Here is a 16331-nt window from a genome sequence, read left to right on the forward strand (position 1 = left end):
AATTTTTTTTTTGGTTGTTGTTTAAGCTGGTACCAGGGATTGAATCATGACCACACGCTTGCAAGGGAGGCGCTTATGCCGCTGAGCTAAATCCCCAGCCCCAAGGGTTGTAATTTTGAAGTTGACCAGAGATGGAATCTAGTCTGACATGCCTTGGTTATGTAATCGACACACTCCAGCCTGTTGCGTACCATTGCAGGTGCGAGGTGACCTATGGAAGGATATGTTAATAATTGCTTGTTTCATTCTTCTGTACCAGGAACTACTAAAACTGAATAACTATACTAGAGCAGATACCAATTTACTCTGTCCTCGTCCTAAATGAATACTAAAAAGTGATCACTAACAAGTTTAAGAAATATGGATAGAACGTTTCTATTATATATAAAATAATTTGTATTAAGAACACTCAGAAAATACTACTTAATTTGTATTAAGAGCACTCAGAAAAGCGTATTCTAGTGATTTTTTTTTTTAAGGAAGAGACTAGAGAAAAAGAAAAAGTGGCAGAAAAAAGAGGTATAACCTGCAGAGTAAGTTTAGAGAGGAGCACTGGAGACTTCATTCTGATTTCTGTGTCAGATTGCTGAGATCATCAAGCCCCATCTTGCTCCTGCAGTAAACCCTTTCTTAACACATGAATTGAGCAGCTGTTGGAGCTGTCTTGATGGCATTCTTTCCTTATGGGGTAGACAAGTGGCTCTCCATTTGCTGTCTCCTTATGAATGTGTATATATAAAGTAATAACCTCATAGACATATAATGTGTGTCGCAGTATATTTAAGGGAGAGTCTCCAGTTTGGTATGTGTGATCACATTCCTTTCTTCCTGTCTTGCCAAATAGCAGTCAAGACTGTAATAAATTCCTAGCACTTACAGTGCCAAATTGGGTCTTACAAAATTGAGTTTTGTGGAAGTAACTAACTAAAAAGATAGCACCTATGATCTAAACTTTAGAGCTGAGAATGTTTTAAGAACTTTGTCAAAAAAATAGATGTTAGATTGAAGAAGACTCCAGAGTATGCCATTCATGGCTCCTGAAGCATTTCCAGATGATTGGCTTCGGATAGAATTGTTCAGGATAGTATATAAAAATTTCTTTGGGAAAAAACATCTCTTCCTGTTGTTTTTGAATTCTAATATCAGGGCTAACTATTGTGTTAGGATGTATAGGTTATGGAATTGAAGCAGTGATTACCTTTCTGGCTTCGTGTAAAACATGATGAGCAGAGGTTAAGGAGTAGTGAATGAGAACCAGTTCTTCTGGAAACATACAAGAATTTACTCAAGAACTCATGAAAGTAACTTCTCAAAAGCAGTTTGCTTTCACGTGACATCTCTTACACTGTGACTAAGGAGAGAAAGAATATATTTTTACTCAAAGTATACTGTTCCACAAGCATGGACTATTTTATGAAGGCCTGCAGCAACCATACCCTAGAAGGTGAACTCTTCTTCCAGAATTCTTCAAGCCTGAGTAACAGTATGTTAAAGATTGAACCAAAGAATTATGCGGACTAGCTGATGTTACAAGCTGTAGCTGGTGCAAATTTCTAGAACACAAAGGATCTTAGGCACTCCATGGCCTAAGTGAATTTACTATAATAAACATAGGCCTATTGTGTAAATAACAATGGCTACAGTGATGATATAGGTGTTAACAAAAATTCTCTTATCCTGCAACAGTTATGCAGTACAAAAAGCAGTTTGTTTTGGTGATCTTGTCACATGTTCCTCTGTTGTCTCTGCAGGTGGATCATACAATAATAATGTACTTGATTGGACCAGATGGTGAGTTCTTAGATTATTTTGGCCAGAACAAGAAGAATGCAGAAATAGCTGGTTCAATTGCTGCACACATGCGGGCCCACAAGCAGGCACAGAAGAAGACTTAGCCAGAGCCGTGTTGCCAGGTACTGTGTTTTGCCAAAGAGGAAGGAAGCTTGGTCTTCATAAGCGCTGGTGTATATTATGCAACCTAAAGAATGGCCTTCGTACCATAAGAATGTATGATTTTTAGTTAAGATTAGCTTAGGGTTCAGTCAGGATTCTTGGAACTCGGAAGATGACAGCCCGTCTCCCAGTAGCCCCTGGGAATCCAGAGGACCAAGTTAAAGTGAGGCCAGGGGAGAGCACGCCTCGCCTCCCCACAGGAGGGATGGTGGCAGACGTCTCCTTGGGAACAGGCCTCTCTGAGCAGCCCGGCCACCTCGTCGGAGTCTCAGACCCTTGCTGCCACACAGTATAAAGCTGAATTCCCAGAAAAGAACGTACTCTCTGCAGTGCTTTGCCTTCCTCACCTCGAGTTCTTGGTGGCTGGTAACCATCAAGTCAGATGCTGCTATTCAAAGTTCATCTTTATACTTAAAGCAAAAACCAAGTCTTTGACAGCTAGCCTCCCTGTCCTGTTGTACTCCATTCCCCCATCAGCAGATGCTGATTTGACCAGAGTATAGAAAAGATCCGTTGTTTCAAGAAAACATTTCTTTGATTCTTCTATGGATCTTTTTGTGATTTTTTTTTTAACTGAATGATCTGCCAGGTTTTCAGTGATGTACCAAATGGAAATAACAAAATTGTTCATGAAAATGTGAAATAATATTTTTCTGCATTTATTAAGATTATACTGCATGTAAAGTAAAGGTGTGTTGAGATTTGCAACTTGCACAAGCGTGACTTCTCTCCTGGGTAGAGTGGGTATGTAGATGGCAGCCTATGGCATACAACACAGAGCCCTACAGACCAACGTGGGTAGGCAGATGGGTACTCATTAAATACTGACTCCCAGGCCCAGGGCTGCCCAGTCTTGGGTAATGCGGAGACCTGCATTCCAGACTGCCTGTAAACTCACAGGGATGCTTCTGAAGAAGTAACGTGAGCCTCCCTTTGGTGTGTCGAAAATATGATTGATGCACAATAGAACGAATCTTGGCTTTGCTTTCTGAGTTTTACTTTCCTATACTTGACTGGTTTACGTGAGCATGATCATCACCTTTTTTCCACTTGGAGAAGGTCTCTTAAAAGTTCTCAGTAAATTCTGAAATGCAACCAACTATAAGACCTATTTGGAAAATGGATTATTTTTGCACATCAGTTACATTTTTACATGCACATGATACAGTCCTCTTTGGGTTTTTTAATTCTCAATACTTAACATAGTGGTACCTTTTTTCACAAACTTAATGAGGTCCACAATTCTGGAGAAAATGGCCATATTCATTTTCGTACAAGAAAGATAACCATGTTTGTGTTTGGTACCTGATGGCAGAATTCATAAACAAAAAAATTTTTTTGCCAGGTGCTTCTATTTTTGAGCCAGAGTATGCATAGACTTGTTCATGAACCAAGGTGCCACAGTACAAATATCAAAGGGAAAGAAGAAAACAAAAAACAACTAGAAGTATTTAGCTGAATCGTGCCTCCCATAATTCTTAGGTCAGAGTCCTAACTCCAATACATGGCCAGATTTGAATATAAAGTGTTTAAAGTATAAATTAAAATGCACCCATTATGAAAGGCCCTCCAAAGGCCAATATTACTGACGTCAAGAGTTAAAAAAAACACGATGACAGGACCACATGAAAATACAAAAGAGGTCCACAGGTCATGAGAAGTCTCCAGAAAAACCACCATAGCTGGCACCTTGATCTTGGCCTTCCAACCTCCAGAAACTTGAGGAGATAAAACATCCTGTGAACTATGGTCCGTGGTGTATTGTTAAGGCAGCCCTAGCAAACCAGTACAATAGCTTATTCCTTAAACAACTCTTAATATTTAGTTCACCCCCTAAGTAGCTGGTTTGGAATAACTCAGGAACCTTATCAAGAGAGTAAAGAACTTAATACAAGACTAGTCTCATCCGACAAGAAAGATATTAAAGTTCTAAAATGTCAACCCTTTGAAAAGATGGTCTGTTTTAAGCCACACAGCACTTGTGTGGATCGCTTTGCAGCAAGCTTGCTCTCAGATAAAATGTAGTCTTCATTCTCAGCTGTTGCAGGTTGGAGCTGGTGTAATGATCCAGAAAGGGAACAGCAGCTTTTTAAGAAATGTCTCATTTGCTCTTCATTCCAGTATCAGGCTTAAAGGCTTAGAGTCGGGCTGCTGGAGGCAGGCTGGCACAGGGCCTCATAATGATCCTTTCCACGAACAGACATGCCCTTATTATTAGGAGTAAGATTGAGTCTTGCTTTCTGTTCTGGTCTCTGCTCATTTCCCTGCTATGGGATGCTGTGGTGACCTTGTGAACCCATCCAAATCTAGGGGTTCCACGGGACAGGGCAACCTTTTAACTCTGTGTGCTGGGAAATCAAAATCAGGCTCCCATTCAGTCAAGTCATACATACCTGAATAGGTTAGAGTTTTTACTTTAATGGGATTAATATTTTTAAGAATTGCTATTTGTTTGAAAACTCTAAGAATCCCGTCAGTGCAAGAGGCATGAAAATAACGCAAGTGGCTGTTGATGAGGCAGCTGATACTGTGAGTCCAAGAACTGAGATTTACAGGGAACCAGTAAAGCACCCAGCCAATAGGCTGCAAACAGGAACTCAGTGAGGTGATTTGGAAGTGTAAATGCATCTGCGTAGGTTTGAAAATCTCCTGTTATGTTTTAAATCTAAACTTAAAAATTAATACTTGAACCATAATCTCCCAAATAACTGTGGTTTTTTTTTTTTTTTTTTAATTTTATTTAAGAGGAAAAAGAGAAAAACACAAAACAAAACAAAGTGGTGTAAGGGTACACGTAATACAGAACTACAAAAAAAAAAACATAATAGTAAGAAATCACCTGCTAATAGATTACATATTATCATCTTGGAAATAGTTGCTCAAATCACAGTATCAAAGAATACAAAGTGAACATTCAAACAGAGAGACTGCAAACAGCTGTGTTCAATGATCCAAAAACATTAATATAGTCAGCTATTTAACACCCCTAAACACAATTGTTGTTATATCCATAGAGCTCTTTTTGTTTTTTCCTTCTCTTTTTTACAACAAAATTTACACATTTTGGATTTTATTACTCCTAGTCCTTATTACTTTTTTGGGGGGAAGAGAATATAGTCAAATATGGAAAACAAAGCTGCCACTCAAAACCAAGGATAGACATAGCACATGATGTAGAACAGAGTACAAGGTTATCAACAATGGTTATCAAAATTGTCTCTTGTTTCCTTAAAAAGAATAGTCTATCTCATTAGATATTATAAAGTTGGACAAAACAGTAGAGAACAAGACCAATAAAACTTAGGCATTGTAAACATTACAGGACTTCCAAAGGAGACAACAGTCAAACCAGAATGGGCATCTTAGTGAATCTTATTCCCTTCAAAGTAGGTGCTTATACCCTCAAACTTGATACTATCATATAGAATGGAACAGAGTCTAATCAGTCAAAACAAGATCGTGGGGGTATTACAGGACTTCAAAACAAGTTAACAGTAAATCAAAAAGAGTTACTATAATATATGCTAATTAAAAAAATTTTTCCCCTTAATTAAAAAACATAAGAAATAACTAAATAATTTTTTTAAAGAATAAGGGAGAGATTGAGATAAGCTCCAACATGGCGTGGATCTCAGGAGACACTGCTAGATCTCCCCCTGGAAGGGCTGCAGGCTGCCACCCTGCCTCCACTCACAGGGAGGGGAGATGCTGGCTTGGCTTCCCAGAGACCTAAGCTCCAACAGGGCTAGGATCTCAGGAGACACTGCTAGTTCTCCCCCTGGAAGGGCTGCAGTGGGCTAAACTACTGCCGCTTACCAGGGAGGGGAGGTGCTGGCTTGGCTTCCCAGAGTCCTAAGTTCCAGCATGGTGTGGATCTCAGGAGACACTGCTAGTTCTCCCCCTGGAAGGGCTGCAGTGGGCTAAACTACCGCCGCTTACCAGGGAGGGGAGGTGCTGGCTTGGCTTCCCAGAGTCCTAAGCTCCAGCATGGCGTGGATCTCAGGAGACACTGCTAGTTCTCCCCCTGGAAGGGCTGCAGGCTGCCACCCTGCCTCCACTTACAGGGAGGGGAGATGCTGGCTTGGCTTCCCAGAGTCCTAAGTTCCAGCATGGCTTGGATCTCAGGAGACACTGCTAGTTCTCCCCCTGGAAGGGCTGCAGGCTGCCACCCTGCCTCCACTTACAGGGAGGGGAGATGCTGGCTTGGCTTCCCAGAGTCCTAAGTTCCAGCATGGCGTGGATCTCAGGAGACACTGCTAGTTCTCCCCCTGGAAGGGCTGCAGGCTGCCACCCTGCCTCCGCTTACAGGGAGGGGAGGTGCTGGCTTGGCTTCCCAGAGTCCTAAGCTCCAGCATGGTGTGGATCTCAGGAGACACTGCTAGTTCTCCCCCTGGAAGGGCTGCCGTGGGCTAAGCTACCACCGCTTACCAGGGAGGGGAGGTGCTGGCTTGGCTTCCCAGAGTCCTAAGTTCCAGCATGGCGTGGATCTCAGGAGACACTGCTAGTTCTCCCCCTGGAAGGGCTGCAGGCTGCCACCCTGCCTCCGCTTGCAGGGAGGGGAGGTGCTGGCTTGGCTTCCCAGAGTCCTAAGTTCCAGCATGGCGTGGATCTCAGGAGACACTGCTAGTTCTCCCCCTGGAAGGGCTGCAGTGGGCTAAACTACCGCCGCTTACCAGGGAGGGGAGGTGCTGGCTTGGCTTCCCAGAGTCCTAAGTTCCAGCATGGCGTGGATCTCAGGAGACACTGCTAGTTCTCCCCCTGGAAGGGCTGCAGGCTGCCACCCTGCCTCCGCTTGCAGGGAGGGGAGGTGCTGGCTTGGCTTCCCAGAGTCCTAAGTTCCAGCATGGCGTGGATCTCAGGAGACACTGCTAGTTCTCCCCCTGGAAGGGCTGCAGTGGGCTAAACTACCGCCGCTTACCAGGGAGGGGAGGTGCTGGCTTGGCTTCCCAGAGTCCTAAGTTCCAGCATGGCTTGGATCTCAGGAGACACTGCTAGTTCTCCCCCTCGAAGGGCTGCAGGCTGCCACCCTGCCTCCGCTTACAGGGAGGGGAGGTGCTGGCTTGGCTTCCCAGAGTCCTAAGTTCCAGCATGGTGTGGATCTCAGGAGACACTGCTAGTTCTCCCCCTGGAAGGGCTGCAGTGGGCTAAACTACCGCCACTTACCAGGGAGGGGAGGTGCTGGCTTGGCTTCCCAGAGTCCTAAGTTCCAGCATGGCGTGGATCTCAGGAGACGCTGCTAGTTCTCCCCCTGGAAGGGCTGCAGGCTGCCACCCTGCCTCCGCTTGCAGGGAGGGGAGGTGCTGGCTTGGCTTCCCAGAGTCCTAAGTTCCAGCATGGCTTGGATCTCAGGAGACACTGCTAGTTCTAATAACTGTGTTTTTAAGTACTGCAAATTTAAATGTGTATGTGCGAAAGTGAGTCCACTTTAAAAAAAAGAACAGTCAACCATGAAGCCTTTTCATCCATGTAGTTTATACTTTATATAAAGTTATATTTTTATTTTTGAATTACTTTGTGATAAGGGTGATTATTCCTATCAGTGAGTTGTATTAACCTCTTTAGTGAAGTCTTCCTATTTTCTGTTTATTTTGAGGATGTATTTTAAAACTTTTGCATTCTTCAGTAATTGTTCTATCTTCTATAGAAAAATTTGGGAGCATACAGAAAGTTGAAGGAAAATTTTAAATTGTCACTGTTCCCCTCCCAGGAAACAATTGTTAGGTACATTTCTTTTCAATTTTCAACATTTTTAAATTAAGTTTAGGGGACCAGAAATTTACAAGTGAATTCCCCAAAGAAAACTTAGGCATGACAATTTTTTTTCTTGTACCAGGGATCGAACTCATGACCACACGCTCGCAAGGCAGACATTTATGCTACTGAGCTAAATCCCCAGCTAGACATGACAAACTGAGCTCAAGTCTCTCATCTCCCCTATCCTAGACCCGTACTACTAAGTAACTACTGTTTTGTATTTCATATGTATTGTCCTAGAGCATTCCCCAGTCTGTGGTGTTCTGTTATTAGCAACAGAGAACAGATTAAGACAGAGAGTTCCTTCAGGAGGTGACTAGTGGCAAAACAGTGACTTGTGAGGATCTGGGGGACCCTTCGAGGCAGAAGCCACAGGAGGTGCAAAGCCCTACACCATTGTTCTTGGGGAGCATGTTCTAGAATAGCAGGGAGCCTAGTGTGGTGACAGAGTCCTGTGGGTCAGGGAAAAACATGGGGATAAGATCAGAGAAGTCAACATCCACAGAGCTCTGTGGTTCATGGCAGGAGCTTTGGTTCTCCTTTAAGAGTTGGGGAAGCCGGAGCAGGAGCCAGAGTCTGGTTTCCATTCAGCCAAGGACCCCTGGTTAGGCCACAGGAGGTCGAGCATGCTAATACCATTAACTCTATTATACAGTTTCATGGAAACGTTTGTGTGCATACTTAATTGGAAGAGAATTAGAGATTGTTTCCTCTTTATCATGGACATTTTCCAGCATGTAGTAGAATAGTCTACTGTTCATTAGAATTTGATGCATTAAATTTCAGTACTTAACAACCCAGTTGCTGGTCTTTATCATCTACACCTCTGCCTGCTCCCAGCTCAATTCCAGCCAACTCTATCTTTTATTTATTTTTAAAAAATTTTTTTGTCTTTTTCATTTTTATTGGTACCAAGGATCGAACTCATAACCGCCTGCTTGCAAGGCAGGTGCTTATGCCGCTGAGCTAAATCCCCAGCTCCTATCTTTTATTTTTAATTAATTAACTTATTTTTTTGGTATCAGGGATCCAACTCGCAACCTCACAGTTGCCAGCCTCAACTCTGTCTTTTTTTTTGTGTGTGTGTGTTTTTCCTTTTTATCGGTACCAGGAATCGAACTCACGACTGCCTGCTTCCATTATGTCGCTGAGCTAAATCTCCAGCCCTTCAACTCTGTCTTTTAAAAACGTGACTGCAGTCCTACAGGAAAACCCTATTTGGGTATTTTGGAGTTTTGTTTTTGTTGTTCGTTTGTTTAACATCCCATAGTGAGAATTCAGGTTTACCATCTCGTGTTTTGCATTTTAGAAGCCATGTGTTCTGTCTATGTTTGTGCAAGACTTTATGTCCATGTTTGCACCCATTTCAAGAAGCACATGGTGGTGGGGGATAACAGACAATCTCCCAACCTCCCCTTCCATTCTCAAGGGTAGGAATGTGGAAAAAAATTATTTCAGGGTGAAGTAAAATGCTAGGAGAACAGGAAGGACCATCGTGTGGGGATTCAAGTCAGCGCCGTGCTTTGCTCTGGCAGGAATCTGGATGGTTCCCAATGGAAAGGGTTGCCAGGGAATCTTCCAGAGAGATGGAAATGTTCTGTGGCCACATCTACATGACTTGCATATCTACCAGCCAATTAAACTAGAACCTTGAGATCTGTGCATCTCACTATATACCTCCAAGAGTGGGAAGAAGAGTCCTGTGAACAGCAGGCTTGAGCACAGGTCTGATGGAAGGGGGCACTGACACAGGCAGCAGCCTGTTTGAGTTTAGACAGCCATGCAAGCTGATGCCAAGAGCAGGGTGCCCATGAAGAGAGGGACTGCAAGCAAATGCACAGAAGACAGGACTCCGCAAGCTGTAAGCAAACCAGCAGAGTGAGAGGCAGTGAGGTAGGGCTGGGTGTGCTGTGGGTAGTCAGGGCAGGCACAGCTGAGGCTGTGTGCAAGGTTTCTCATCCCACTTAAAGGTACAGGGAGCCAGCTGTTCCCGCAGCCCCACCTCACAGTGGCTAACACTGGTGCCACTTTGAGAGCCAGAGAAGTTTGCTCAGGGCCATTCGGAGGCTTCCAGGACCCCAGGAAACCCAGCAGGAGCAAACTGCAGCGAGCAGGCACCTTCCTCACCGGCTGCAGCCCTGAGTAGCTGCTGGTAGTTGTCAGTCAGGCTCTGAGACCCTGCCAGCGACTCCTGTGCCATTTGAGTCCCTGCTTATTGAGTAGGCTAGATAACTACCTTACACTCGGGCCATCTGAAGTATTTCCTGGCGGGAACACTGTAGTTGGCAGCCGCTGAGCCACTTTCCATTCGGTGAAGGTCAGAGGCCGAGGCTGCACTTTGTGGATGCGGGTGGAGACTCCTGGTCTCACGGGGAAAGTGCACTTAGCCTTGGCCTCTTGGCTGAGCACAGAGGTTGGCTTGGAGGTCACTGTGCCGTGACATGTCGGGCCTGGCTAGAACCAGCTAGTGTGGCCTTACTGTGGAGGAAAATGGGCCACATGGGACTTCTGTGCAAGCTTAGCAAAGTTGACACTAGAATTTCCTTTTAGTCTGGGTGAACCTGCTTGGTCACCTACCTGGGATGCAGAGCTGTGGCTCTATTCCAGGTCTCCTTGAGGGGGAATAGGAGAAATAAAGACCAGTAAAGAGACAAGAAAATCTCCGTCTCTGTCCCTGTGTGTGTGTGTGTGTGTGTGTACAAGACATCAAACTCAGGGTTGTTCTCCACTGAGCTATATCCCCACCCCCTTTTATTTTTAAAATCTTTTTATGTTTTGGAGACAGAGTGTTACTAACTTTCCCAGCTGGGTCTTCAAGTTGAGATTCTCCTGCCTCAGCTTCCCACAGAGCTATGGTTACAGGATTGCCACTGTTCCCAGCTGAAAATCATGCTTAAATTGTATTTTTAAGAAAACGCTTCAGGACACCAAAATCACCCATTCACAATGCTTTTTTTCCTTCCAGAAAACTCCCTCCCGTGTTTTTATCCCTAAAGTTCTTAAAGACTCAATTGGGGCCTGTGCTTTTTACCTGGTGTATCAGGATTTAGTAGAGAAACATGTAACACAAGATACACAAATGTGTATGAAATTACAAGATTGGCTTACAGCGGTCAGCCACAGAGTCGGAGGAGGGAGAGGAGAGAGGGTGTCTGCACGCTGGAGGTGGAGGGTCCCGCCCAAGGGCTGGCGCTCACTGCAGTGTCTCTTGTAAGTCTGTATTAGGAGGCTGATGGGTGTGTGAGGGAAAGCTGAAAAGTTGCAGGTGGGAGCTGAACAGTGAGCCAGAAACCAGGAGGCCGAGTCCAAGCTGAAGGTGAGGACTGGAGCTCCTCCAGCAACCAGCGATCAGGCTTCTCTCGTGCCTTTATTGTGTGCAGGCTGCTCCCCTGGGGTGGGTGTAGCACTCCTAAGATCTGCAGCATGCTCCTCTTATACAGGCTGAGGATGTTTCAAACTAAGGACTCTGACCCCCTGCTGAATCATTTAGGTAACTTCTGACCTCCTCAAATTGACAGGAAGAACAATAGGCTAGAATGGTAAAGGCTTGTCCTCTACCTACAGGATGCAGAGCTGCTGAGTTATGCTTCTAGACTTCTCAGGTGGACACAATGATTCAACCGTAACACCTGTAAATGGCTCTTCATCTCACAGACCTCCCTGCGCTCAAGAAATCAGCATGGGGCGGAGGATGTAGCTCAGTGGTATAAGTGCCTGCCTGGCAAGCTCAGGGTCGTGAGTTTGATCCCCAGTCCAAAAACACCAACAACAAAAGCAGCCCCGCTAAGTGGGCAGCTGATCTCTAAATTTCAAACACATGCAGATGGTTTGCATTCTGTCCTGGCCCACTAAAGGGGTGGCCTGACTAGATCAACCATTATGATATTCTCCGGCGTTTACTAATGGTAGGTGGGAAAACACCCTGAGATCGAGACCAAAAGGCTAGATTGAATTCTGTCTACCTACAGGCAGGCTGACAGCAGAGTGATAATCAGCAGATATCTGAAGGGCAGGCTAAGTATGTGTAGGATTTGGGGTAGATGGTCATACTCCCAGAGATGCTCTCTAGATGGAAGCTTTGAGGTCAGAGCTGCAAGAAAGATCAGCATAGCTGTGTGGACACTGCCAGGCATCTAGGAGACTACAGGTCCACTCCTAATTTCTTCATGGCCATCAAGTCTTGTGTGCTGAGGGCAGCCTAGATCCTGGTGTTTGTAGAGGGCAGTGCACAGGTCTCTCAGGTAGGTCAGGCTGACACTATGGCCATAAAACCCCCAACCCAGATCCATAATGACCTCTGTGAAGGACCCACACTCTGCTCTCTGAATGTGTCCTCTTTCATTCTGCCCAGTGATGTGTTCTGCCGGCCTGGGGCTTAGCTACAACTTAACATGGCACACAGCCAGTTAGGCACCAGGCCCCGAAAAACTGCAGCCTGTCTCTCCAAAAGTAACTTCTGTGTTCTTCTAGTTCTGGAAATAAACCTCCCACTCCCTTTTTGCACGTGCTCCAAGCCTTCTCCAATCCCAAGCCTCCATAACCACCCAAGTGCTCTGCCCCTAGCCTGACTCCATAAAAGCCCTTCCCATTTGGGAACGAATGTCAGGCTTTTCTCGTGGAGTGCAAGAGCGCCTTTGAGCAGGGTTCTAGCCAAGGGGGGAAGGTACTCAACAAGTGCACCCATCCATTCAGCACCCCATCCGGGACGAGAGGAAAGGCAGCCGTTCAGTGATCACTCATTCAGCCCATACTTTCTGAGCGCCTGTGTCAGGCTAAGGGTGTAATTAGATAGACCCAGTGCCTGCAGTGTGCCTTGGGATGCAAGAACCACACGAGACATACACAAAAGCTGGATAGTGCTTAAATGTCCTGCCCCAGCCATCGGCCAACCAGTGCACCTAAAAGTAAACCTCCTTTGAGTGTTTTATGTGTCTTAGCATCTACCTGTAAATACACAAAAATCAACAAATTTACTGTAAATTGTGATAGCTCTACAACAAATATGAAAATAGTCCTAAATTTATGGTAACTGCACAATTTTAAATACATAAATCTTTTAAGAATTATTTAAGATCCATAAAAAACTAAAATTTTGGAGAAAATTTTAGATGTTAATTAGCAAAACAGCATTATTTCTTAATATGACTCAGTGATATAAATATGTTAATTTTTTCCTACTTAAATGTTCAGCACAACTTAAGTAATATTGTCAGCCTCTACCTGAGAGAGACCAAGAGGCCCCAGGTCTCCCTTTGTAAACAATGGAAGACAGTAAGTTGCTCTTGATAAACAAGAAGTAAGGGCAATAAATACATTTAGAAAAATCTCCCTGGCACCAAATTGTTTTGTTTTGTTTTGAATTTTGGTGCCAGGGATCAAACTCATGACCCTGCGTGTTCTAGGCAGGTGCTTGTGCCACTGAGCTAAATCCACAGCCCCTGGCCCCCAGTTCTGTCCACGTACCTCACTGAGTGTCCCTGCAGCTTGACCTTAGACACTTCATCCAGACGCCTGGATATTCTAACCCTGCTCAAAACTCCTGTGTATATTTCGCTTCCCCTCCAGGTAGCTGCCAGTATCACTCTGATGTCAGCCGCCTGTGTGTAGGTAAAATCCGATCTTTCCCACAGCCTCTGTCTCTGAGTTTTGCCTTAGGTCTTCATTTACCTAACAAATACTGCAAAGGCAGATTTAGAGACGTGATTTCTGGTGAGCATGATCTGTGCTTTGATTGTGGTGGGAGCTGTACAACATGTAAACTGTATGATAGAACTCACCTAACTGTGATCTTTGCAGGTGAATTTTAACTTCTGTTGTAATCTTGATTTGCCAAACTGCAGTGTCATCTTTTGGGAACTCAATGAAAAATTCTAAAGTCAATCTGGAATAGTGAATGTGAAAAATAGTTATATAAGGAAAAAGAAAGGAAATTAGTGAAAACAGGACAGCAAGGAAGATCTTGTCCTATCTATATTAACATGTTACTAAACCATAGTAATTTTTAAAGTGTAGCATTTAGCATTTAACAGGAAGAAGAAATCAAAAGTAAGTATAGAAACAGATCAATGTTATATAAAGTTTTACTAAGCAACAAATTATATTGGTGAAGATTATTAACAATCAGTATTGTAGCAGTGATTAATGAAAAGTAAATTCTAATGTCTTACATTAAAATGAACTCCAGATGGATAAAATATTTGAATTTTTAGAATATAATCAGAACTTGTAGCAGAAGTCCATGTGAACAGCTATGCTGTCTAGAGGTGGATCTGCCCAGCGTCCTGGCCGTGCCCTGCCCGCACTCCTCTGGGAAGCAGCCCACTCGCACACATTGCTGAGGAGCCACAGCCACATGCGGAGCAGATGATCACACTCACTGAAACCCCGAGCCGCTGGGTTCCCAGGCTGAACCAAGCAGGTCATGTCTCTGGAAGATGAACAGGAAAGGACAGAACTATCCGTAAGGGAGCTGCAGCAAGGAGGCATCGTGAAAAGACCAGAGCCAGGACAGAAGTGGCAAGGACAGGCCCCCATGCTGACGGAAATGATGCATGCAAGCCAGTCGCCCAGGACGCCTCCTGGTAAAGACGAGAGGCAGTCAGGCGGAGAAAGTGGGAACCTAAAAGAAAGGTTTCTTGGGAAACAGTTCCTAATTATTTAAATTAAAACAGCTGATTAAAATTAAAACTGATGTGCAGCCTCCAACATCTGTGTGCTGATTTACTTATACACATTTACTCTGCACAAATGTATATAGCAAGTAGTTGCCAAGGACAACACACCCAAACACACCATACCAGAAAATTGAAGGATAAGATAATAAATACGTGATTAGCCTGAGTGGAGGATATGCTGTTACTCATTTTGTTGTTCTATAAACTGAAAGCATATGCTTTTGTATAGTCATATGTGTGTCTGGTCTTTAAATGCACTGAAGGACGAGTATTTTCCTCACACATTGCCATGCTGCATATGCTGCTGGCTTTGGAAGCTGTTGCTATAGAATTCCGGAACCTGCAACTGTAGTTTCAAATCCAGTCTACACTATTCTTAAGACACCCTTCCTTCTCCACTGCTGGAGCTTCTGATTGATTCTCTGTCTCTTGCCACCATTGAACCCAGACTAAAATAGTAGGGGAAGCTTTTGTAAAAATGACATCAAGGCAAAAGGTGTAAAGTAAATCTCAGCTGGGCTTAATCAAAATCATATATGTATGTCTGTAACATGTACATGTAATGAATGTCACAGATTAATAAATAAAATATGAATACCTGAAAATGCTAGGCAAAGAACATAAATAACCAGTTCAGGAAAAAGTATCAGTTAGACCATAGCCATATGAAAAAATAATTAGCATTACTGGTGATCAGTAATGCAGTTTAAAATAGTGCAAGTTATATCTTATGTTCACAATCAATAAAAATGAATGAAATTATCTAAGGAAAAAGATGTGGAGAAACTGATCCACATGTCAAACTGATAAATGAATCATGGTGGCTGCCCACAATGGTCATTTGTCAACATATAACAAGCTGAGCATTCTACCTTTATGCCTTAGCCACAGAAAGAACTATAAACACGCACAGAGTGGTTTGATGGAATATTCTAGTGGTAGAAGATGTGTAGCATGTGATGTAAAACTGTCGGTGTCGCTCCCGTCCGGCAGGAAAAACACACGACAGATTCTGACGGTGTGCAACCTTGTCTTTATTTGTCTCCGCGTGGGCCCCGAGAGGCCTCTGCTCTGCCACCAGCCCTTTCTTGCCGGTGGACTTTCTCTATCTCTCTCATGCTTCTCTCTCGTGGCAGGAGAGGCACTCACTTTTATAGGGTAACAGTGGCCAATCAGTTCAAAGCGCGCGATGCGGGCTGATTGGCTAACATCAGTTGTTGCTAGGCAGACTATTTTACAGAGCGGGTTGTTTAAGTCGCCAGGGCAATCAAGGGGCAGGAAGCAGGCGCCAACTTGGCTCACTCGATGGGAGGGGTAATCTAGCTCGGGCTTTGTTCTTTCTTACAGGCCTCACGTCCGCCAAGTAAGGCGACCGGGCTCGGCCGCGGCTCCCAACATAAAACAACATAGATACCCAGGATAGGGGACCGTTAAGGTTGATACTTTGTGTCAACTGAGAAGTTTAGAAGTTTAATGGACTCCGCAGCTAGGCAGGAACCTTATTGTGCAAGAGGAGGACACAGAGAGTTTGTGGGGCTCATCTGCTCTGGGGGCTCCGGTCAGCTGCATGCACTGTAAGGGAGGAGAAGAGGCTGCTCTCCCTGCTTTTGCTCTTGATGCTTTGCTGGCTGCTGCCTTTCAGTGTTAGCTCAGCACCATGCCGCCCTGCCTTGGAGCCAACTGATTAGGGACTGAAACCTCCGCAAACTGAGCTTAAATAAACCTTTCCTTCCTTCATTTTGGGTGTTGGGTATTTTGTCCCAGCAATGAGAGAACAGTAATCAAGACAAGGACCAATGATACGCACAACTACAGCAGATAAACAGTAGCAGTTCACAAATAGAGTATTGTGGAATCATTAAAATTGAACTGTTGGTTAATATTAATCTGGGAAGATAATCAGTATATATTTTCAGTGAATAAGGTGCAAAGCTTGATCCCAGTTTTATA

General features: G+C 44.3%; 1 protein-coding gene across 2 annotated transcripts in view; it reads left to right on the forward strand.

Moving 5' to 3' along the window:
- The window catches only part of LOC100728682 (protein SCO1 homolog, mitochondrial), a 35164-nt gene extending 20752 nt beyond the window's left edge, over window positions 1–14412 (forward strand). For both annotated transcript variants that reach the window (XM_003466157.5, XM_063242102.1), the window contains exon 6: window positions 1752–14412. In XM_003466157.5, coding sequence (XP_003466205.1) covers window positions 1752–1895 — 144 coding nt within the window. In that variant the 3' untranslated portion in view covers window positions 1896–14412. The remainder of the gene's footprint in view (window positions 1–1751) is intronic.
- The last annotated feature ends 1919 nt before the right edge of the window (window positions 14413–16331 follow it).

Source organism: Cavia porcellus, unplaced genomic scaffold (genome assembly GCF_034190915.1).
Source record: "Cavia porcellus strain 051 isolate PalLab524CR breed Dunkin Hartley unplaced genomic scaffold, mCavPor4.1 scaffold_32, whole genome shotgun sequence".
NCBI classification, from domain to species: Eukaryota; Metazoa; Chordata; class Mammalia; order Rodentia; family Caviidae; genus Cavia; species Cavia porcellus.